The sequence below is a fragment of the Crotalus tigris genome, unplaced genomic scaffold (genome assembly GCF_016545835.1).
Source record: "Crotalus tigris isolate CLP2741 ecotype Arizona unplaced genomic scaffold, ASM1654583v1 scf7180000018371.15429387391:27106975, whole genome shotgun sequence".
Taxonomy (NCBI): domain Eukaryota; kingdom Metazoa; phylum Chordata; class Lepidosauria; order Squamata; family Viperidae; genus Crotalus; species Crotalus tigris.
The window spans coordinates 20,961,850-20,984,152 of NW_024096970.1; the positions used below are offsets into that span (position 1 = coordinate 20,961,850).

The 22,303-nt window shown below is 39.4% G+C and overlaps 2 protein-coding genes across 5 annotated transcripts in view; one reads left to right on the forward strand and one right to left on the reverse strand.

Annotated features, from left to right (window-relative positions):
• The first annotated feature begins 1,228 nt into the window (after nt 1-1,228).
• RPS6KL1 (ribosomal protein S6 kinase like 1) lies at nt 1,229-19,019 on the forward strand. Of its 4 annotated transcripts, XM_039351715.1 has the most exons (12): nt 1,229-2,460; nt 3,453-3,616; nt 3,718-4,024; nt 5,116-5,240; nt 9,107-9,199; nt 11,651-11,698; nt 14,684-14,816; nt 15,104-16,003; nt 16,375-16,464; nt 17,082-17,164; nt 17,863-17,958; nt 18,054-19,019. In XM_039351715.1, exons 3-12 carry the CDS (start codon nt 3,790-3,792, stop codon nt 18,165-18,167), a joined length of 1,917 nt encoding a protein of 638 aa, XP_039207649.1. In that variant the 5' UTR covers nt 1,229-2,460; nt 3,453-3,616; nt 3,718-3,789; the 3' UTR covers nt 18,168-19,019. The 4 variants fall into 4 exon arrangements, with proteins under 4 accessions (XP_039207649.1, XP_039207652.1, XP_039207648.1 ...); XM_039351718.1 differs by lacking the exon at nt 3,453-3,616; XM_039351714.1 differs by lacking the exon at nt 1,229-2,460 and adding an exon at nt 2,497-2,969 and having other exon boundaries at nt 3,453-4,024.
• A 1,479-nt stretch (nt 19,020-20,498) lies between these two features.
• DLST (dihydrolipoamide S-succinyltransferase) overlaps nt 20,499-22,303 on the reverse strand; it is a 28,036-nt gene continuing 26,231 nt past the window's right edge. Inside the window, exon 15 of the mRNA XM_039351724.1 lies at nt 20,499-21,758. Within this exon, the coding sequence (XP_039207658.1) occupies nt 21,624-21,758 (135 nt within the window). The 3' untranslated portion in view covers nt 20,499-21,623. The remainder of the gene's footprint in view (nt 21,759-22,303) is intronic.

Sequence of the window (22,303 nt, forward strand, 5' to 3'; positions counted from 1 at the left end):
TGTGTATTATTATTAATTACAGTTGAAGTACTACAATTTCAAATAGAAATAGTTCCTGCTAAGCCATGAGATCCTTCTAAAGAAATTTTCTTTCTGACTTCCAAGAAAGAAATGGTGAACTGAAAATGGCTCTGCTTTTAGCAGCAGAACTGCAGCAGAATAAACAGCAGGCAGACTGGCTTTTCATATTTCCTCTCCGGGTAAGAAGAGGACTGAAGATCACCCAAAAGTGCTCCAGACCATTGCTCCTTGCAAGAAGACCACAAAACAGCAGTCTCCAATGGGTGGAATATCCATCCAGCAATCTCTGGAAGATGAGGGTGGAGTATCTATCTTGCTGAATTCATGGTTGACATCTTTAAGAGCACTGGGTTCACTGTTTGTTAACTCTTTTCAGTTATTAGAAACTTTTGATTAACAGGTTTTACAGCACTGGGTGAGTTTCCTTCAATCCTTAGCAAAACAAGTTTTAAACAATTTAAAGACTTAATTTTTTTTTTTTTAGCAAACAGCAAAAAGTGATTAAAACTTTGATTTTGGAAAATTACAAATGGACTAAGATCCAGATAAATTTGAAATAAGATTTTGGAATTAAGTTTAAATTAATGGGAAAATGTTTTGTTTTGAATTCTTTTAAAAAAATGATAAGATGAAACTTTGAAAGTTGGTCACTAGAAGGAACTGCAAGGAGCTGGAGATTACAATTAAAGGAGAAGTGCAGCTAAATTTGACTAGTAATACAGAATGAAAGAAAATTGTTTAACTATGGACATATTAAAGGATATTTTTGAACAATAGACTCAGAAGTTAATTTCAAGAGTGTTGTCTCTATTGATAGACTGTTTAAAATGTTATGGAAGAGGAATAAGTTTAAACTGGCAATAAATCAGACTGATCTGAAAGTGGATTTTAAAATTATAGGATAAAGAATGATATAAAAAGATGCTACATTGGACATATAAAAGAAAACGGGTGATGTCTTAATAAATAAAAGAAATATACAAAAAACAAGCTAAGAGATTGACCTGAATAATTTTCTTACATTGGATTTACAAAAGAGACGTGTTCAAAAAGAAAGTTGTGAGAAGCTACAAAGAAAAAATGAAAAGAAATCAAGATATTATTTGAAGGAATTAAAAATCAAAATTGTTAAGAGTAAAAACAAAGAATATAAAGTTGGTTTATTTGATCAATGTTAACTAGATACATTGTTATCTCTGGTAACCCTTAATGGGCTTTTGCTGATCAGGACTGAAGCAATGAGGCTTTAAGCATTTGTTTATATGGATAATAGCTGGATATGAAAAGAAGAGCTCATATATTTTAAGAGAAAGTGATAAGTAACTAAAATTGTTTACACTTCTTGTGATGAAGGAGGAAGTAAGGTAATGTATTTTTTTTCTATATTTTATTTTATTTTTTCTTTTCTATTTTTCTTTTTTATTCTGTAACTTCTACTTTTTATTATTTTTTTTACTTTGCATTAGTTTGTATCTTAGCAACTGTAATTTTTAACAAAATTTATTATTTTTAAAAAAGAGACCCAGAGAGTGCACTTTCTAATGTTTGCAAGGATGCTTTTCGAGGTGGAACACAAAAAGGTAGATTCAGATTTTGCCTAAAACAGGCACCCCAATCAAATCAGAATAACGAGATCAAAGATAGCTGCTTCTGGTCTCACTCCAACTTTTAGTTCTGTAAACAATGTTATTTGAGCAGCCGCACTCTTGGCATGAAATGAGAAGGAAGTGTTGCAAAATTAGAGATGATAATTCCAAGATGGTTAATTGGGCAAACATACTTTTTTTTTCAAATCGTGATGCTTACATGGCAGAGGTTAAGCGTAGGTTATCAGAATATAGTTGTTTTTTCCTTTCACAGAATCCCACGTGACCGTTTAGAGAACCAGAACTTGCCTTGCAAAGAAATGCTTGCGCTCTGGTTTCCCGCAGACTTAGAATAGTAATGATGGCACGGAAAAGATGTGTGCGTGCGTGGTGGGGATAATTAGTAAGAAACGAAACCACTTTTCTGAGAAGACACACCAATTTCCAATCCCTCCTCCTCTTGTTCTGCCTTTACTATCTCCTGCAGTTCATTCCTCTCCAAGCCCAACATCTTTACTTCGCTAAAGCGGGAAACCCTGAACCCCTTCCCCGCCAGCCCCTCCCGTCCGTCCACGACCCTATACTACCGGTATCTCGTTGGACCCCGCAGGCCGGCTCTCCAAACGCCGGAGAAACCCGCCGATTGGAGCTCTATTCTAAAAGGCGAGATGATGAGCTCATCCTCAACCAATGGGAGACCACCGCGGACAGCCACAGCCGTACAAGTTGCAGCCTGCACCGGATTCCTCGGTCGTTGTAGCTTTTGCCCCGGGCGGAGATGGATATAGGCGTGGGAGGTCCCGTCTGCCTTATCTCCGCTCTTACTAGCCTCTCGGGCCATCAGCTTTTCAAGGTATTGCCGAGTCTCGTGTATCTGTGAGGCCCACTGCCCTCCCCGCGCCTTCTGTGGCCACCTGTCCCCTGCTGGTCCAGTCTCCGTCACGGATTTACATCATCTCCGGGATGATTCCAGTAACTGCAGCGCAGTTTCATTGGCAATTCGGTCTCTGGGTGGAGTAGGCAGGGCTAGGCGAGGTCAGTTCCTCGTACCCCCCCCCCCGATGGCGAAACTCCTACAAGACCGCGTGATTGCTAAGGTTATGCCCGTGATTCTTAGGGGGCTTCCTGCAATGCTAGCACTGGATGCTTCTTCCTAGCAGCGTCTTATTTAAGCCTCCTCCTGGGATGCTTGCAATAGGTCAAGCCAGGAGGAGCTTCTCCATGAAAAGCATACATGCCTGCACTGCGGGAACCGAGGTCTTATATACCTCCATCTTGTCTGGGGCGTCCAGCGTGAAAAGCAATCAGCCTTTCCATATAGACGTGTCTCAAACCGTTAGCAGCTACGTCGACCTGACTCAGGTACAGGAATCCAAAGTAACCGCTGGATTTGCTTCCACAGTTAGGGTTACCACATCAAACAACTCCTGGCTGGCAGCAAGGAATTAAACATTCTCTTAATTTCTTTTGGCCACATAATGGTTGTTTGGGTTTTTCCTTTTCCAATCTTATAGCCCATAATAAGTGGTTGCCTGTTTATTTTAATTTTATTGCTACCTTGGTCCATTCAATCAAGCAAATTTAAGTAGTGTGATTCTTAATCAACCCCATCCAGTGGTCCTACTGTTGCATCCCAGATATTGGATCTTAGCCACTTGCTGCTTGTTTCTCTAAAGGAGAGCTGTAGCTTTTAAATTAGTATCATTGATTGAAAAGTTGGTTAACAATAATTCTTTGTAATATTTGCAAATGCTGCAGATTTTAGTTGCCAGGTCAGTTTGATAGAATAACAGTTGGAATAGCTTTTAGATCTGGATTTAATTACTCTTCCCTTTTTTTCCCTAGACCTTTGGAGAACTTGTTCATTTTGCTCTGATAACGCCACTGGGTTTATAGAAGAAAAGACCTCCATTTTTTTAATCTGCAAAAAGGGAATCTTTCTTCTGAAGTGACACTTCTTGCAACATGCAAAACACCTATGTTAACAGTCAAAGATATATCTTTCAGATGTAATTGAGGCCTTTCAGATATAATTGAGGTACATCTTTTCTCGTTATATTCTGTATGGCTGATGGTCAGGGTAATTCTGCCTTTGTCTCATGCATTGCAGGATGTGGATGATAACAATCTCTTGAGAATGGCTACTTCTTAAGGAGAGTATCTGTAGGATATTTTTTGGGAAATGGATTCAGAGTCCTGTAACCGAGCTTTCTCCCAGGCCCGTGTATATCTTGAACAAATTCGAAGCCGGGTTGCACCAGGGAGTATTGACATACATGGTCCTGGGAAGCGCGACTACCTGGTGGATGCAGCTAAGCAGATCCGTCTGGCTCTGGAACGGGATGTAAGTGAAGACTATGAAGAAGCATTCAACCACTACAAGAATGGTGTGGATGTGCTTCTCAGTGGGGTGCAAGGTAAGATGGGATTGTGAAGTATCTTGAGAAGATGAAGCTTGGAAGCAAGCAGATTGTTTGGTGGGTTGTACTTGGTGACTTATATGATTATCAAGGGTAATTTTCCTCTGTTGATAAATCTACTTTTATAGGATAGGTTCCACATGACTCAGATGTGGATTAATATTATGCTACTTTAAAGCATGAAGTGGTCTAGATTGTTCTGGATGGCAGTTTGGGGAATGCTAGTTGGTAAAATAGTAGATATGAGGAAAAGCAGTACAATAAGAAACAAGCTTATGTTTATTTTTCCTATTTATTAGATTTATATCCACCTTTATTTTGTAAATTCAAGGGGGCGTATACGATGCTCTCTCCTTTTTTCCACACTTTGCTGCTTAAAGGAGGCCTAGAACTCACAATCTCCTAATTTCTAGGCCAACACCTTAACCACTACACCATTTAAAGATTTGATTGCTTCTCAGTGGGGAAGTGTAATTTGTTGCTGTTTTTTTATACTTTATTTTATTCAATTTCAATATCCACCAATTCAACCAAGGGTTATGGAATAGGACAGTGGTGGTGAACCTATGGCACGGGTGCCAGAGGCGGCACTCAGAGCCCTCTCTGTGGGCACATGTGCCGTTGCCCCAGCCTTGCCTCCCCCCCCGCGACCCCCTCCTTTCCAGCAGCCCCCCTGAAGGAGAGTCACCCACGAGCATGGCCCACACAGAGCAGCGCAGCCAAGGACATGGCAGCCAGGCAGTGTAGACAAGGCTCTGCCCTCACAACCCATCATGCAGTTGATGCTGCAGGGCGCAGGCAGAGGGCGTGACCGCCATAGTGTTGATGGGCTGCCTGGGCGATCTGCGGCAGGCCCTGGAGGCGATGAGTGGTCCTGTGGGCAGGCAGGGTGGGGGATGAGGGGCAGAGTGGGGGCGGGGGGGTGGAGTGGGGGCAGGGCCAGTTTTTGGGCACTCGGTCTCTAAAAGGTTTGCCATCACTGGAATAGGATATATAAGGGGCACAGAATTCAACATGGCACAAAAGCCAAATAAGTAAAACAAATAAACAAGGCCTCAACATGAATTAATGCACATAACTCTTGACAGTGGATCCTAACAAAGAGCGCCGTGAAGCCGTGAAGAGGAAGATCACCCAATACCTAAAACGGGCAGAGGAGATCTTCAACTGCCACCTACAATGTAATTTGGGGAATGGCAATTCTACTGAAACGGTGAGAAACTGGAGTTGTGGCATGTTAGCAGGACTCTAGGTAGATCTTTTAGTGCAGAGTTCCCCAACCTTTCTGGCTTTGTGGACCAGTGGTTCTGTAGAAGCAGTCTGCAAGTGTGTATGCGTGTCTGCAGCTCCATTTGCATGAGCGGTGGGCAAATGGAGTGTACATGCATACACTCGCCCACTGCTCATCCATTTCCATGGCCCCGTTCCAAACTGCTCATGCCGCGGCCCTGGGATTGGGGACTCTAGCTTTAGTGAGTCCAGTGTTTTGAAACATTTCTGGAGGCAGAGAGGATTAAAGCAGAGCAGTTGTGGAAAAGAACAGGCATGCCTTCAGAATGAAGGCTTTTAGCATGATTTGAAAACTGAAGGGATCTAGCTTAAATTACTTGCCAGTTCAGTGCCTCACAGAATAATCTGGTTAGATTGCAGATCTTCTATTCCAACTTCCTGCCCAAAGCAGAATTTGCATAGTCTCCCGGACAAATGGTTATCTCATTTTTGCTTAAAAACTTTTCTGCTATATTTTGGGTACACTCAGAAGTGCCAGAAAGCAATAGCTTTAAATTTTTACAAAGAAAATGATTGTTTAGGCAGATACTGTATTTTAACAAAATAAAAAAAAAACTGCTTTCAACGTAGAAAAATAAGAAAAAATTCAAGGAAATGATTGGTCCATTATTGGGAGAAAATGGCAAGAAGGTACAAGCAACAGGAAGAAAACAGAACTAAAGTCATTTTTTGCATCCATCTTTACACAAAGGAAAAAAAACAGTCCAACCTATCAAAAACTGTATCATAAAAAACAGAAGCATAAGTTAAAATAGGCAAGGAAATAGTAAGTAAGCACTTGTCCACCCTAGATTTCAAATCACTAGGACCAGAGGGAATACACCTCAAGGTTCTGAAGGAACTGGCAGATGTGATCTCAGAACCACTCAACTATATCTTTCAAAGATCCTGGAACACTGGGGAACTACCAGAGGACTGGAAAAGAGCTGATGTAATTCCCATCTTCAAAAAAGAAAAAAGAATAGATCCAGGAAACTATAGACCTATCAGCTTGACCTCAATACCTGGGAAGATTCTGGAAAAGATAAGCAATGAATCAGTGAACACCTAGAGGCAAACAAAGTGATAACCAAAAGCCAACATGAGTTTGTCAAAAAATGCCAGGCAAATCTTACTGCATTCTTTGACAAGATGACAAAATTAGTGGACCAGACGAATGCTGTGGATATAATTTATTTGGATTTCAGTAAGGCATTTGATAAAGTAGACCACAACCTACTACTTGATAAAATAGAAAAATGTGGGTTAAACAGCATCACCACTAGATGATTAGGGGACTGGAGGCTAAAACATATAAAGAATGGTTGCTGGGATTGGGTATATCTAGTTTAATGAAAAGAAGGACTAGAGGTGACATGTTAGCAGTGTTCCAATATCTCAGGGGTTGTCACAAAGAAGAGGGAGTCAAGCTATTCTCCAAAGCACCTGAAGGCAGGACAAGAAACAACGGATGGAAACTAATCAAAGAGAGAAGCAACCTAGAACTAAGAAGAAATTTCCTGATAGAACAATTGACCAGTGGAACAACTTGCCTCCAGAAGTTGTGAATGCTCCAACATTTTGAAGAAGAGATTGGACAACCATTTGTCTGAAATAGTATAGGGTTTCCTGCCTGAGCAGGGGGTTGGACTAGAAGACCTCCAAGGGTCCCTTTCAACTCTGTTATTCTATTCTATTCTAAACCAGGAGGTTGCATGAAGGACTGGGAGAAATGAGGTTTAGGCAGAATTGATGGACATCTCAACCTGTGCAAGTTTTGAAGTTGTGTAGAGAAGTTTCTTTCTATACAGACTGCAGAATTATTTCAGTAAATTTTAAATTTCTAGGAAAAAAACTCATAACTAAGGAAGTTGCCAGACAGAAATTCCATGCTTAATGGATGATATGCTGTTTGAGGTTAATTTTAATTTTATTTACTTATTTATATTGCGCCTTAATTATTTTTATAAATAATTCAAGGTGCGAATATATCCATCACACTTTCCTCCTCCTATTTTCCCCACAGCAACAACCTGTGAGGTGGGTTGGGCTGAGAGAGAGTGACTGACCCAGTGTCACCCAGCTGGCTTTCATGGCTAAGGTGGCCCTTGAAAACTGATGAGCTCTTGTTTTCTAGCCCGGTGCCTTAATTACTATACCAAACTGGCTCGCCATAATAATTAATGTCACTGTCTTTTTTTTTTGCTTGTATATCTCCAATCTTTTCTTTACAGATACTCCCAATTACAATCAACATTTAATGTAATTGGGAGTATCCTTGTCATCACAACACAACACAATATTTCCCCTAAATCATTCTGGATTCCTAAATTCATTTCTGTTTTATCAGAATTCTCAAATGTACAGGAACTTCTTACTTGAAGTCATGAATACGACTCTTCCCCTTAAACAAAAGCGTTAATATTGGGGCTGAAATTTTTATATTCAGTTACTTGTTCTATTTTCAATCCATGATAGCAAGTGGAAAACCTGCATAGGTGTCCTCAGCCTATATTGAATTTGTGTGTGATTCACATTGTAGCTATTATAAAGTCCTTGATTTGAGGTTGACTCTGGTTCATCTCATCCATGCAGTTCCCTTGGCAATAATATAAGTGGCTTGCCACTGCCATCTTATGACATGCCTTTTCAGACTCCTAATGGTCAAAATTTCTGGGATTAAACTAGTATAATGTTTTTGACTCAGTTGTTTAACTGGGTTCTCTTTATCTAGTTCTAGGACTTGCGTGAAGAACAGATCACATTTTAGGTCATATTTATGCAGAAATATTTAAAAATATGTTTCCCACACTTTTAAGCACCACTATAATTTTTAAATATATATATATATATATATAATTATTAAGAATTTTGATTATAATAGTAAAATCTAGTACTAACTAAATTTAAAGAAAAAATGAATAGAAAGGAGTAAAAAATACAAGAAAAAAGAGGAAAAAGAAAAGTAAGAATATAATAAAAAAGAGAAAAATATATAAAGAAGTGACTTCCAAATTTCATCACAATAAATATAAACAAATTTAGTGACTTCACCCACGCTAAGGTTACAAACATTTATTTCTTCATCCCATCTCTTACCTATCAACAAATACATAAAATATCATCTTTTCAATTCTCATGTCAGCAGAAAGTCCATAAAGGATTTCCAGAAGTAACTACATACCTTGTTTTAACCTTAAGGCAAATTTATAGTTCCTTCTTTTTACTTTAAAATTTTTAAATTTTAATTCATTCAAATATTATTGATTTCATTTCTTCTTTGCCCCATCTCACAGAGTTTTTCAAAGCTTTAACAAGCTTCTTTTGCAAATTCAATAGGAAATAATTATCTAGGTCTCTTTGTTTGTAAGTTTCCCTTTAAATTTTAAAACCTGAGTCAATTTCTTTTGTAGATCCTTTTCTAAGCCATTCTCTTGGGCCACTTTTAAATATATTGTTTTGGAATATGGTATCATCCTTACTCATAGCATATAGTTTCATTATATGCTTTATAAACAGTTAAATTGTGGAGGAATGGAATACTACAGAGGTAGAGGAGATGATGGAAAATTTATCCTGATGTTATGGAACCTGACCACATGGCCAGAGCTTTTCCATGTGAGTCCTAGAATGCTTTTAACACTATGATTGATCTGTAATATGAAGTGGATTGTAAATGTTGCAGTTTTCAAGAAAGGCTGAACATTCAAAAATATTTGAAGCACATTTGGGCTTGGAAAGGTCAATAAAGTTTAATTGCTATTAATTGTCTGACTCCATTTTGAAGATGTGTTTCCTTGTTGGTTGTAGGGTTACAGCAGTCTTCGCTTTCGTCCGATAAGGACACTCAGCACACCAGTGGAGAATCTCAAGCGCTGTAAAGTAGTGGGAATAATTGATAAGGTAACTCACTGTTTATGATGGAGATACCTAGCTTCAGGCAACACAAATGTTCCAAAAGAGCAGCTGTAACATGGTTGTGATAGAAGTTGACATGACTGGTCCCAGAGAATTATAAAAACTAATCTTCCTATTGTAGCAAATGGGTTTTCACACTGGAGCCTCATTAAAGCAAGCATTTCACTTTGATGAAGATAGTTCCAGCCTAAGAAATTATCAGCAACTGATCACAGATGGCAAACTCGACATCTGGAAAGTGAAGGAATTTTCCTTAGATATTATCTGTATGTCCAACATAAAAAGCTCAGTAAGACTGAGCATTCTGAAATTGGATTGAAGAATCAAAGAATTAAGAGGAGGATGAGATCTAAAGAGTGGTTAGTGGTGCTCTTGGGTCTAAAGGCAGATGTTTCTAGCTCTAGAACAGAATCTCCAGTTGATTTTAGGCAGTCCTCAACTTATAACCCCAATTGACTTCAAAATTTCTATTGCTAAGCAAGATGGTTGTTAAGTGTGTTACGCCCCATTTTACAACCTTTTTTTGCCCTGAATAAGCAAAATCCCTACAGTTGTGAATCATACAGTTGTTAAGTGAACGTAGCCTTTACCCCCATTGCGTTTGCTTGTCAGAAGCTCCTAGGAAGATTGCAAATGATTGTAAGGTTTTTCCACTTAGCCTCACAATTGCCCCAGTGTTACTCAGGAATTTAAAAGAGCCAAAGAAAGTCCTGAGCCGAGGTTTCAATAAAGATTACAACTTTATTTTGATCAAAACAGAGAGGGACTGCCTGATTCCTCTTCGTGGCTGGTAGAGGAATGAAGGCAAGCAAGCAGAAAAGATGTCTTCCACCTTTAATACCTTTCCAGAACAAAAAGATCAGGTCTCAGTACCAGGCATAAGATGGCACAAAAAAATAATTCCTAGATGATGACTCATACACAGCAACCCAGGCTCCATCCGTAACTCCTTTTCCCCCTCCCCTTACTGTGCTCTTTTCATATAAGCAATCACCTATATGTAGGTCTTTGGTTGTTCGGGTTTTCTCCCACGTAAAATTGGAAGTGTCTTGGCGACGTTTCGACGAAGTCCCATTCGTCATCTTCAGGCTGGTGCTTTCAGCTTCGTGCCTCGAGCAGCAGTGTGTGGTCTTGGCTGTTTCTTCCTTTTAACTGCCAGTGGAGGTATGAACTGATTGGGTGGGAGCTTGGCTGTGTTCTGATTGGGTGGAGGTGTGTTCTGATTGGTTAGGGGCTTGGCTGTGCTCTGATTGGCTGGGGGGTTGGCTGTGCTCTGATTGGCTGGGGGGTTGGCTGTGCTCTGATTGGCTGGGGGAGTGTTCTGTTTGGTTGTGCTCAGGTTAGTCTGAGTTGCAGAGGGATTCAAGATTTTGGGCTGCCCTGCCATTCCTTGGCTTCGCGTTCGTGGTCGTGCTTCCTCTTCATGGAGGGTGTCAGTTTGCTTCATGTATGGATTGGGGGGGTTTAAAGTGGCTAATGATGCAGCTATGCTCTGGCTTCTGGTTTGTGGTCGTGCCTCATAGTCAGTGTGGCTTTGGGTTTGTTTTTTGCGTGGATGTTTGGTGGTGACATCCTGTGTGGTTTTTGTGAGTGTGGGTCTGGTATCATTTTTTGGGTTAGGGAGTCGTTTGTCAATGAGGGCGGGTTTCCAAATGGCTGGTAGGCGGGAGGTATCATCTCGCTTGTTCATGCTGTGTGGGCGTTTTTCTATCTCGATGGCTTCTCTGATTATTCTGTTATTAAAATGTTCACTTTTGGCAGAATAATCAGAGAAGCCATCGAGATAGATGATAGACCACACATTGCTGCTCGAGGCACGAAGCTGAAAGCACCAGCCTGAAGATGACGAATGGGACTTCGTCGAAACGTCGCCAAGACACTTCCAATTTTACGTGGGAAAAAACCCGAACAACCAAAGACCTACATACAAATACCCGCGAAAACCTCAGAAAATATATATATATATATATATATATATATATATATATATATATATATATATATATATATATATATATCATCTGATCAAGCAATTAACTACAAAATAATGATTACAAAATAACAAGACAATGATTACATGATAATACTATAAGCATCAATATAAAATGGTTACTATATATAAAATAAATGCTAATGTCAAACTTAAACATACTAAAATCATAAGCACAATTAAATCCCTTCATGATAATCCCAGGATGCTGCAACCACTTGAGTATATGCTGTTTGCCAAACACTCAAAGTTTGATCATGTGACTGGGGGGGGGGAAATGCGATGGTTATAAGTGTGAGAATTGGTCATAAGTCATCTTTTTCAGTGCCATTGTAACTTTGGCCATTAAAAGAATGGTAATAAGTTGAGGACCAGCTGTACCAACAGATTAATATAAGAGCAGGACCACCTTGAGATGCTGCTGATATATGTTGTGTTGCTTATAGGTGCAAATAGTGCAGGATCCAGCTACTGGGGACACCTTTATATTGAAGGTATGTGGCTTTCCCTTTTTCTGTTCTCTTTTATAGTTCTAGATATGGCACCACTGTGTAAGTAACGCTGAGTTATTTTCCCCTGAATCTGTGTTGGGGCCATTGCAGAAGAGGAGCATACAAAACCTTTTTAAATGTGACCGTGACGGAACCTTTTCTTTTCTGTTTGGATTTGGAAGGGTTTTTTTGGTTTTGTTTTTAATCCAGCCTTGTCAGTATGGTAGCAGGAACTAGTTGAGGAAGGGGTGAGGATTTGGACCTGTTTTATCTAATGTGGCCCTCTTTTATTGGCCCATAGCCATTTTGCATAATGCAAAAAAAGTTGGTGACGTCTCTTGTCCTGAAGGAAGTTATAAATACAGTAGATTGGCTTTTTGTCACGCCAACAGATATATTCAACCTTAGTAATAGTATTAATGATGTTAGCTTAATATGTAAAATCTTCCACCTTTAATATTGTTCATTAAAACTCATTGGTGCTGATTTCATATATGGCACCTCTATCAGGGATTGCTTAATTGGAGGAAAGGGGCAGGAAGGGACATTTCCTGTTTTTCTTCCCCCTTTTACAACCTTCTGTTCTTCTGATACTGTCTTGAGAGTTCCCTTAGCCCTCTAGAGCAGCTTTGAAGAGAGAAACAGGAACTGTGAAGAACACTTCCTCTAAGTGCTAGATTCATCCCAGAGAGAATATAGAAGAGGGTGTGTATGTATGTAAGTATGTACTTATGTCTTATTTACATGCTGATTGAATAGAATAGAGTAGAGCTGGAAGGGACATTGGAGGTCTTCTAGTGCAGCCCCTTGCTCAAGCAGGAGAATCTATACCATCTCAGATAAGTGATTGTCTAGTTCTTCTTAAAAATCTCCAGTGATGGAGCACCCATGATTTCTGGAGGTAAGCTGTTCCAGTGATTAATTGTCCTCACTGTCAGGAAGTTTCTCCTTAATTCCAGGTTGCTTCTCTCTTTGATCAGTTTCCAACCATTGTTTCTCAGCCTGCCCTCTGGTGCTTTGGAGAATAACATGACCCCTCTTCTTTGTGGCAGCCCCTCAAATACTGGAATACTACTATCATGTCTATTTCTTGTTTTCTTTTGACTACTAGCCAAACCCAAGTCCCACAGCCGTTCTTCATATGTTTTAGTCTCCAGGCCTTTGATCATCTTAATTGCTCTTCTCTGATTTTTTTCCAAACTCTCAACATATTTTTTGTGATATGGTGAACAAAATTGGCTGCAGTATTTCAGATGTGGTCTTACTAGGGTTTTATAACGCGGTACTAATACTTTGCATGATCTTGATTTTTGCTCCAGGGAGACAACATACCTCCCTGGATTGAGATAGTATAGACTAGATAAAAAGATTTGTTTATGAGAAGAAAGGACCATGATTTGTAATATGGGCAAGTGAAGGTGGTAATTGTTTGTAATTGCTGCAAAGAAGATTGGAAGTCACTTTTTTAGATATAGGTAGTCCTCTACTTACAACCATAATTGGGACCAGAGTTTCTGTTGCTAAGCAAAGCGATTGTTAAGTAGATTGCACCTGATTTTACAATATTTTTTAATATGGTTCTTAAGCAAATCATGTAGTTGTTAAGTAAAACACGTGATTGTTAAGCAAATCCAGTTTTTCCCCTTAATTTTGTTGAAAGTGGGCTGGAAAACTTGCATGCGATGATCACGTGACTCTGGGATATGCAGCCATTGTTTATACATAGCAATTGCCAAATGCCTAAATTTTGACTGTGGGGATACTGCGATGGTCATAAGCAGTGCTTTTTTTCTTTTAAAAAAAAAAAAAGGTGCCGGAACTCACACACATTATACAACCTGCCTTGCCTACCCTACAAGGTTCCATCCAATAAAGGTGCTGGAACTCCGTTCTGGGCGTTCTATGGAAAAAAAGCCCTGGTCATAAGTCACTTTTTTCAGTGCCCTTGTAACTTTGACCGGTAGTTAAACATATAATTATGTTTAACTATCTGTATCTTCTTTTTTTTTCTTTTATCATTCATACACCTCTTTCATACAGCTACACACCTCTGTGTATTAATGATTCAACTTTGGAGGTGGTCAGCAGCATCAGGTTTCTGGGTGTGTAGCTAATGAATAGGTTAGCTTGGTTGCTCAACAGTGAGAGTGGTGAAGCTGGCACAGCAGCGCCTGCATTTTCTGCATCGCATGAGAAAAGTACATCTTCCTTCACCTGTCCTTATCATTTTCTATAGAGGGACGATCAAGAGTAACCTGTCATATTGCATTACTGCTTCGGACAGGAAGGTCATGCGGAGAGTGTTGCGGATGGCAGAAAAGATTATTGGACGTTTACTTCCTTCTATCTAGGACATGGCATATAAGCACTGCTTGAGCAGTGTTGTCAGGGACTCTACACATCCTCTCTATGACCAGTTTTCTTTGTTACCTTTTGGAAGGAGGGTCCATGGTATCCAAAGCAGAACATCACAGTTTTGTTTTATATAGTATCAACCTTGTGAACTCTCAAGTTTCCTCTTTCTGCTATGTATTCAAAATTGACAGTGATTAATATGTGTGTATACACACACACGTATATAGCATGTGTACATGTGTGTTATGTATATGTGTGTGTACACATAATTATGTGTGCCAGTGAGTTGACAGAAAAAAATGACAATAAAGGTTATCTATATTATCTTTCACTTTCTCTTTTATCCTTTATGATTTCTTTTTTATTTCTTTTATGTTTTTGAAGTTTTTAAAATATAAAATCTTTTAATGAAAATTATTTTTTAAAAAGAGATAATATATTAGAAAAATTATGAAGGAATTCTGTGGTCTATGTGGAATGGTGGCTTCGAAGGTCAACTTTCAGCTATGCTTGTAGAAGAAGGAATAGTAAGAACAAGGACAAACTTTTAGCCCCACTGGTAAGCTACTGGGCTCTTTTGGTTCAAGAAGATTCTTAACTTATTTTTTTCTGATACTATGTCCTTTTCATCAGAGCATCCCCAAATCCCATGTGGAGACCCGGCAAAGGCAGACCATCATCCCACATGGAATCCCCTTTATGACAGAATTATTGCGCTATTCTGTAAGTAAGGATTCCATCTTCCTCCACTTGGAACACGTGAAAGGTGAGAATTTGTTGGTAGATGGATGGCATTCCTGATTTCATCTTCCAGACCAGATTTCTGTAAAAATGTTGACAGCTTTGCCAATAGTAGAAAGCAAGGTCACAGCCCATGTCTAGGAAGATAACCACTTGTTTGTGATTCAGTAAGAAAGAATTCTAATGAGCCATCTGAATTCTGATTAATAGTAGTGGTTAGTATTGGTGGGAAAAGTAGGTGAAACTAAACAGAGATCTGGGGTTGCAGTGTTTCCAACTATTTCTAGCTGTTACTTTTCTCCCTTTTCACAGGAGGAAACCTCTGGTCATATCTTCGCTCCCATCATGGTTCTGCCTCTGTCCGTTCTCCCTTACTGAGTTCAAAGCTCACTTCGGATTTTGGGTATATCCGGGAAGAAGAGCACATAGAAAGCTTTCATGAAACTGGTTCTGACTCTCAACAGAGCTGCAACATCTATCCTGAAAACAATAATGGCCCAATGCCTGTATCTGTAAATCATCCCCTGTTGAAAAAAATGGACTGTTTGATGTCTATGAAACATTCATCCAGCCATCTTTCTTTTAGAACCTCAAGTGAGCACAGGTGGCATACTGAAAAGGCAGGTGGACCATGGAAGAAGAATCTAAGCACAACCCACCCCTTTCCTGGTGCTACAGAATCTACAAGCAAAACCATACCTCAAGAACAGAATCACTCAGTCAGCCAGAGACTGACTTTCAGGTCCTGTGATTCATTTATGACAGTTGATGGCATTGGAACTACATCTGGGAAAGAGACTCCTCAGCCAGAACCAAAGCCACAAACAGGTAAAAGATCTAACCACTCTGCCATAGAAGTAACAAGAGGATACAACAATTCAAAGAGAGAAACTCCATGGCAAAATCAGTTGTATCCTGGAACTCTTGAAGAGGACTATGGAGAGAAGATAGAAACAAGAGGAGAAGATGACACTTTTATGCAGAGGGCACCAGTTCTTGATCATAAACATTTCAAAACCCAACTAACAATAGGATGGCATGGATCTTTAGTGGAACCAGTTGCCCAAAGCCATACTCCTCTCAATTGGGACATAAATGAGGAGCAGATCCAAGTTTGGGCAGCTGAATTGATTTTGGCTCTGGAGGGTCTCCACCAACAGGGAATCTTGTGCCAGGATCTCAACCCACGAAATCTGCTTTTAGACGATACTGGTAGGTTTTTCTTAAGGTAGAACTGAAGGAAAACTTTAGTCCATCGTGGAGGGCAGTGATAGGTGATTTTATTAAAAAGTTACTTTTCACTTGTCCTTGAGCTTCATAGGATGATGGAAGATTCTTTCATTATTATATAATATGGTCAAAGTATTGGGGGATAATGCTCTTGAGAGTCATTTGGCTCATCTTTGTCTAGATCATTCCTTTTTTCCTTTGATGTAAAGGGAAACAATGATAGACTGCATGTATCATTATATATTAAAACGGGGACTTCAGATGTACAGGTGGGATAAATTGAATCATTCAATTTAGAAAAGGAAAGTGTTTGGCTTTGCAGTGGTAACTGTTGTTGTTGACATTCTTCATAGGTCACCTCCGTCTCACATTCTTTGGCCAGTGGTGTGAGGTTGAGCCACAGTACAGCAGCCAAGCAGTAGATGATTTGTATTGTGCTCCAGGTATGCCTAAGGACTGTTGTAATCCTGCCTTTTATGTCTGGGAAAGGTTAATATACAAAGTTGTAATGTAATAATAATAATAATAGTTGGAAGAGACCTTGGAGGTCATCGAGTCCAACCCCCTGCTCAGGCAGGAAACCCTACACCATTTCGGACAAATGGCTGTCCAGTCTTCTTAAAAACTTCCAGTGTTGGAGCATTCACCGCTTCTGGAGGCAGGTTGTTCCATTGGTTAATTGTTCTAACTGTCAGGAAGTTTCTCCTTAGTTATAGGTTGCTTCTCTCCTTGATTAGTTTCCATCCATTGCTTCTTGTCCTGCCTTCAGGTGCTTTGGAGAATAGCTTGACTCCCACTTCTTTGTGGCAGTCCCTGAGATATTGGAACACTGCTATCATGTCCCCCTTGTCCTTCTCTTCATTAAACTAGACATACCCAATTCCAGCAACTGTTCCTTGTATGTTTTAGCCTAATCATCTTTGTTGCTCTTTGAGTCCCCTAATCATCTTTGTTGCTCTTTGAGATTGCTCCACTATATAGGACTACTCCAAGAATATTTAGATGTTTTGCCAATATCAGTTTTTTTATGTTTCAAGGTTTTAATTTAAATTTTTTGCAGAAGTGGGTGGAATTTCTGAATTGACAGAAGCGTGTGATTGGTGGAGTTTTGGAGCACTGCTTTATGAATTATTGAATGGAGTGGTAAGTATCCTGAAGACATTGAATCTGGATGTGTAATTCAGTATTAAGATCCCAGAAAAATGGCTGCCAATAGCACTAGCTAGAAATGTAACATCAATAGGAGCTCAGTTCTAGGACAAGGTGGGGAGCTCTTTTTCTACTGTTCTCCCTCCCTCCCTGAGATGCTGGACCTCATTGCTGGATTGGTGGTGGAGTTCCTGAAGCTGGCTGTTCTGGAGGATTTCAACTTGCCTTCCCTGGAAGATGGGTCATAAGTGGCTCAGGAGTTCATGGTGAAGATGGTCCATGATCTTGACCTTCACCAAACTATCATAAATATATCTACAGTGACATCATCCAACAATGAACAAATCCCCTTCAGAGCAACTCACTACATCTACAACTGCACATTTTATTTATTTTTTATTTATTTAGTAAATGTTTATGCTGCCTATCTCATCTGTAAGGTGATACTGGATGGTGCAGGCATCAGCCTTGCATAAACTGAATGTTGCATTATCAAATTCACGTTAATCCTGATCTAGCTGTGTACGAGTATAATAATATAAGCGTCCCAAGTGTCTGCACTTGAGACCTACTTATTGGTAGTTAATTTTAATATATTGTTACTTTTAGTGAGTGCTACAATAAAGATATTGTCTTATAAGCAAAGGCAGCTAATGATATAATTCCTAAATAGCCTCACTTCTTTTTCCCAGTCTTTATCACAGAATCATCCCTCAGGGATTCATCCATACACCCAGATCTATCTTCCAGAAAAGCTCAGCCAATCTGCTTCGTCACTTCTCTCAGAGGTGAGGTTGCTATTTAAGCACAGGAAGTGCATGATTAGCAAAAAATAAAAGTTTTGCATGCAGTGCAAATCTGAATTACAATTTTTTTTTTTTAGTTGCTGCAGTATGATCCTAAACAACGTTTGGGCTCTGGTGAAAAAGGTGCAAGCAAGATTAAGTCACACATTTTTTTCAATTTGATTCAGTGGAATAAGATGGTTGCAAACTAAGTTCTAAATGCAAGGGATGGTAAAAGAAGCATGCTTGATAGAACACCAAATTGAGAAGTTTACCTGTTGAATTGTGCTCCAGATAATCCACATCCACTGAAAAGCACTTGTATAAGCTATATGAATCTGAGACATCAGCACTGCTACCATTTAGGGAAGAATCCACAGAATTGGGCTGGGATCTGCGTGCTCAAACTTCTGCTCCTTATCTTCTTCCTAATTGCATGCTAGCAGCAGCTTCGTAAAAATTCTAGGCACCTCAAGTTTCCTATAAGGCATCAATAACCAATTTGGAGCCCTAAAGATGTCTAACGTAACCCAAATGGAAATTGAAGTCAAGCATCCTGCCCGTGCAACAAGTTCTGGCACTTCAAAGACCAACTCTGATGGGCCTCCACAAGAGTAATAAGTAGGGTCTTATTGTTTCATCCTATCTGACAGATTTTTTCCCCCAAATCAAATATGAGTAGGAGATAACTTTATATTGTATTTTCTTGTTTTCATTTCTCATGTTTAATTCAATTTTCAGATGGTTTTCTAACTTTTTCTTGCATATATTTGCCCTATAAAATTTTCATATTTTTCACCCCATTTTTTTATTTGAAGCATGTTACAACTTTTGCAGGTTAGTGGTGCATTTTTGTGAATGTACCACTAGATGGACATTTTCAGTAACTTTTAGGTGCCACAGCTTGTATTTTCCTTTCAAAAAAAAAATGACTTCTTTGTAGGTCTAACACAACCTTTTACCTAACAAGAAAGTGAGCAAAAGACCACTCTTTGGATTTCTGTGGATTATCCGTTGTCTTGTCTTTAACTATTGTAACATCAATAAAACAACCGGAGCACAAAGACTTGTGTGAATCTTTAGAAATGTTGCCATCTGCCACAAATAAGGTTTTCAAGCGAAGGCTTAGGTTGGGCTGTACCAGAAAAGCCACACTGATACTACAGGTCTGTTAGTGCTTTTTATCCAAGGAATGGCTAGCTTTGGCACATATAGGAAGGTGGTCATGCTGTCTGGGCCCCAGTTGCATAGCATACACAAATGCTGAATGGACAAGTTGTACTTCGTTTGAAGCAAAGGAAAAAAAACTTCTCCTTCAAACAGAAAATGGAAAAAAGTTCTGGTTAATCTTGGAAAATATTTTTGTAATATGATTCACTTAATATTAAGTGAATTTAGACTATAGTACACGCTAAATGGTGCCTAAAGTGTAGCACATTATTTTTCTAATGACATTTTCTTCACACACATAGTTCTTTAATATGAATCTGTAAGTAACACTAACAGATTTGTTGGATCAGTAGCTGAGGGTTAGCTCACGTATGTGAAACACATTTCAGTTTATTTGTTCAGGTTAAATGTTCTGAGCCAGCATTTGCATGTAATGAGAAACTACTTACTTGCGAGTAAAACAAACCTTTTATTAAAACAGGGCAGGAACAATCTTTGTTCTCATTGGGTAGACAAAATCAAAAAGTAGTAGTCACAAAGGAAAGTCTTTTCCCACTTCTGACACAGGGCAAGAACAGTCTCTGCTCACTTGAGACCTCCAGATAGAAAATCTTTCAAGGATTAAGCCAAGGAGAAACAGTCTCTTCACACCAGCTGAGACAAATTCACAACCTATTAGTTCCTATCAGGGAGACTCAGTTGGCACCTCACAGAAGTAGTCCCGACAAACCTGATTCTGGTAAAGGAATCTGACTTGATTGATGTGCCCTGGTAAATGAATGGTTGTCTGTGACAACAGGCCACTCCCAAGCCCCTATTTATTTCCCAGCCAGGGTGGGGCTGGCTGGCATCTACTTCTTCTTTTTCCTGAGAGCTGGCTTGTTGCCTTCCGTTGCTCTCCTCTCCTTGCATATGTGCATCTGAGACAGGTCCCATCTGTTCGTCCCCCTCACTCATCTCAGGCCCCAAAGACAGCTGCCTCTCCACCTGGATGCGGACAGACAGCCCCGGCTCTGCATCTGCCTCCTCATCAGAGCCTTCCAAAGGCTCCAAAGTTGACCTTCCCCATCCTTGTCTGATTCTGCTGCTAGCTCTGGTGGCAGCTGATGACAACACTGATTAGGCCACATTTAAATCCCTTGGAGAAAAGCCAAGTCTGGGCTCAAGCCCAATAAGTCAACACAACTATACTGTTATTTTACTTTTGTGAGATTTCGACAGCTGAAGATTTCTTATTTAATTAGTTCATCTGGTTAGATTTTAGAGCAAGCGCAGCAACAATTCTTAAGAGCTGCCTATGGAACATTTCATTTTCCTTCTCTGAAAGGCTGGAAAAGTTTTTCTAATCATCAAAGTGAAAGAAACAACACTTGTGCATAATTTCTTTGTTTTATTTTGTTTTAAAATCTGTTGTTAAATATTTTAATTACAAGTTCTGTGCAGTGGGCAAGAGTAATAAACCCTGCAGGCACTAGCAACCCTCTTACTCAACAATACATGTGCACACTATTGTACTAAGGATATGTCCCCACGAACCAGCAGTCTTATGTCAGGATATATGCCAGAGACACTCGAGTCCCAACTCACAATACCATACAATCAGGCCAAACCACTATAGACAAGTAGCTGAAGAAGTCAATCAAGGAGAATTGGGTGGAATTTAGGATAGTTGTGGAGATTACATAGCTTGAACTGGTCCCAACAGCAAGAAGGAACACCAATTCTGCCTTATTCAAGTTTTAAAAGTAACTCTTTTATCTTTTTCCAATCTGAGTTATATGCTCTTCCTGATCTTAAAGAACTATGGCAGAGAAAAATTATTGAAAGTCATTCTTAAATTGCCTGATGCTAATACAGGCTATAAAAAAGTTTGTTGGGTTAGGGTCTTACTATCATAAGTGCCAGTAAAAGCAAAAAAACAAAAACAAAAAAAAACATAAAAATTGGGTGGGACGAGGTACAGTAAATATCTGCTTTTTATTATGGAGGTGGTAAGACCAGGCACAGTGTAAAGGATCATGGTAGACAATAATTCCTCTTCCCCTGTTAACTTTGCAAAATGTAAGTCATTATGTTAAACAGAGACCCAGCAGCAATTTATCTCTTTCCTGGCATCTTGCCCCAGAGAATGAATTAAACCTGAAATTTTGTGCAAAACCAGGTTGGGAGGGAAACTCTAGCTAAGAAGCAAGTAGTTTCTCCTCCTGCAATAACCTCAGGAAAGAGACAAGGTGAGACCTAATTGGATTGGATGAGGGAAGGCAGGAAGGATAGGTTATATGTGAATAGACCAAGACAGCCTTTGATTTATTCTGGGAATAAAATGAATTCTTCTGAAGACAGCGTATCTCTCAAATTTCCTTTTAAAACACCTCTTGCAACTAGGGAAGAAAAGACTGGAATGAAGCCCTGCTGATTCCCCAATGTCCTCTGTTTTATCTGCTGGTGCTGTATCCTTGCTCTACTGGATGGGGTGAGACAGGATGTGCTGTGACCCTTTATAGGTCAAGCAGCAGAACTCGAGGATCTTCTACCACAGCCTTGATCTTGCGCAGGAAAGTCACTGCCTCCCTTCCATCAATCAACCGATGATCATACGTCAGTGCCACAAACATCATTGGTCGCACCTCAACCTAAATTAAGAGAAGTCTCATTGTTAAACTGAACATCATCTTAGGTAGCTACTCTCTCCTTCAACTTGTTTCACTTCTTGTACTTTTTCTCTATTCTAAGAACCTCAAGTGCCCTATGAATCAGCCCCCTTCCCAAAAGTTTGGTTAGCCCTTTAAGAAAGTCTCAACGACCTGATTCTTAATTCTTTGTAATTCAATGAGTTTCGTGTCCTGTTCCCATGGCATTGTTTTATCATTTTCTTTTGCTTTTTTTTTGTTTTTAAAGCTTAGTAAGTAAATAATCCTTGGTTTTAATCTTTACCAGAATTGCCTGGTAAGTAGATAACTATATAAACTGAATAAACAAATACCTTGGACCTCTTGGCAAAGAATTTGAAGTTTTGGTAGACCCAAATCCTTTTAACTTATAGCTCAAAAGAATTATCTGGATGTGATTTTGTTTTCTGAAATAATTCACAAAAGTCAAGGTTTCCAGTTATGATGTCTTTATATTCTGTTTGATTAAAACTAACCAATTTTCCCTTCCTTTAAACCAGTGTTTCCCA

Bases quoted from the DNA above. Each gene is read 5' to 3' on its own strand.
- RPS6KL1 (XM_039351715.1), top strand. From the start codon at position 3,790: ATGGATTCAGAGTCCTGTAACCGAGCTTTCTCCCAGGCCCGTGTATAT. The intron at 16,465-17,081 runs GTATGCCTAAGG...AATTTTTTGCAG, and splicing joins TGATTTGTATTGTGCTCCAG to AAGTGGGTGGAATTTCTGAA. The intron at 17,959-18,053 runs GTGAGGTTGCTA...TTTTTTTTTTAG, and splicing joins CTTCGTCACTTCTCTCAGAG to TTGCTGCAGTATGATCCTAA.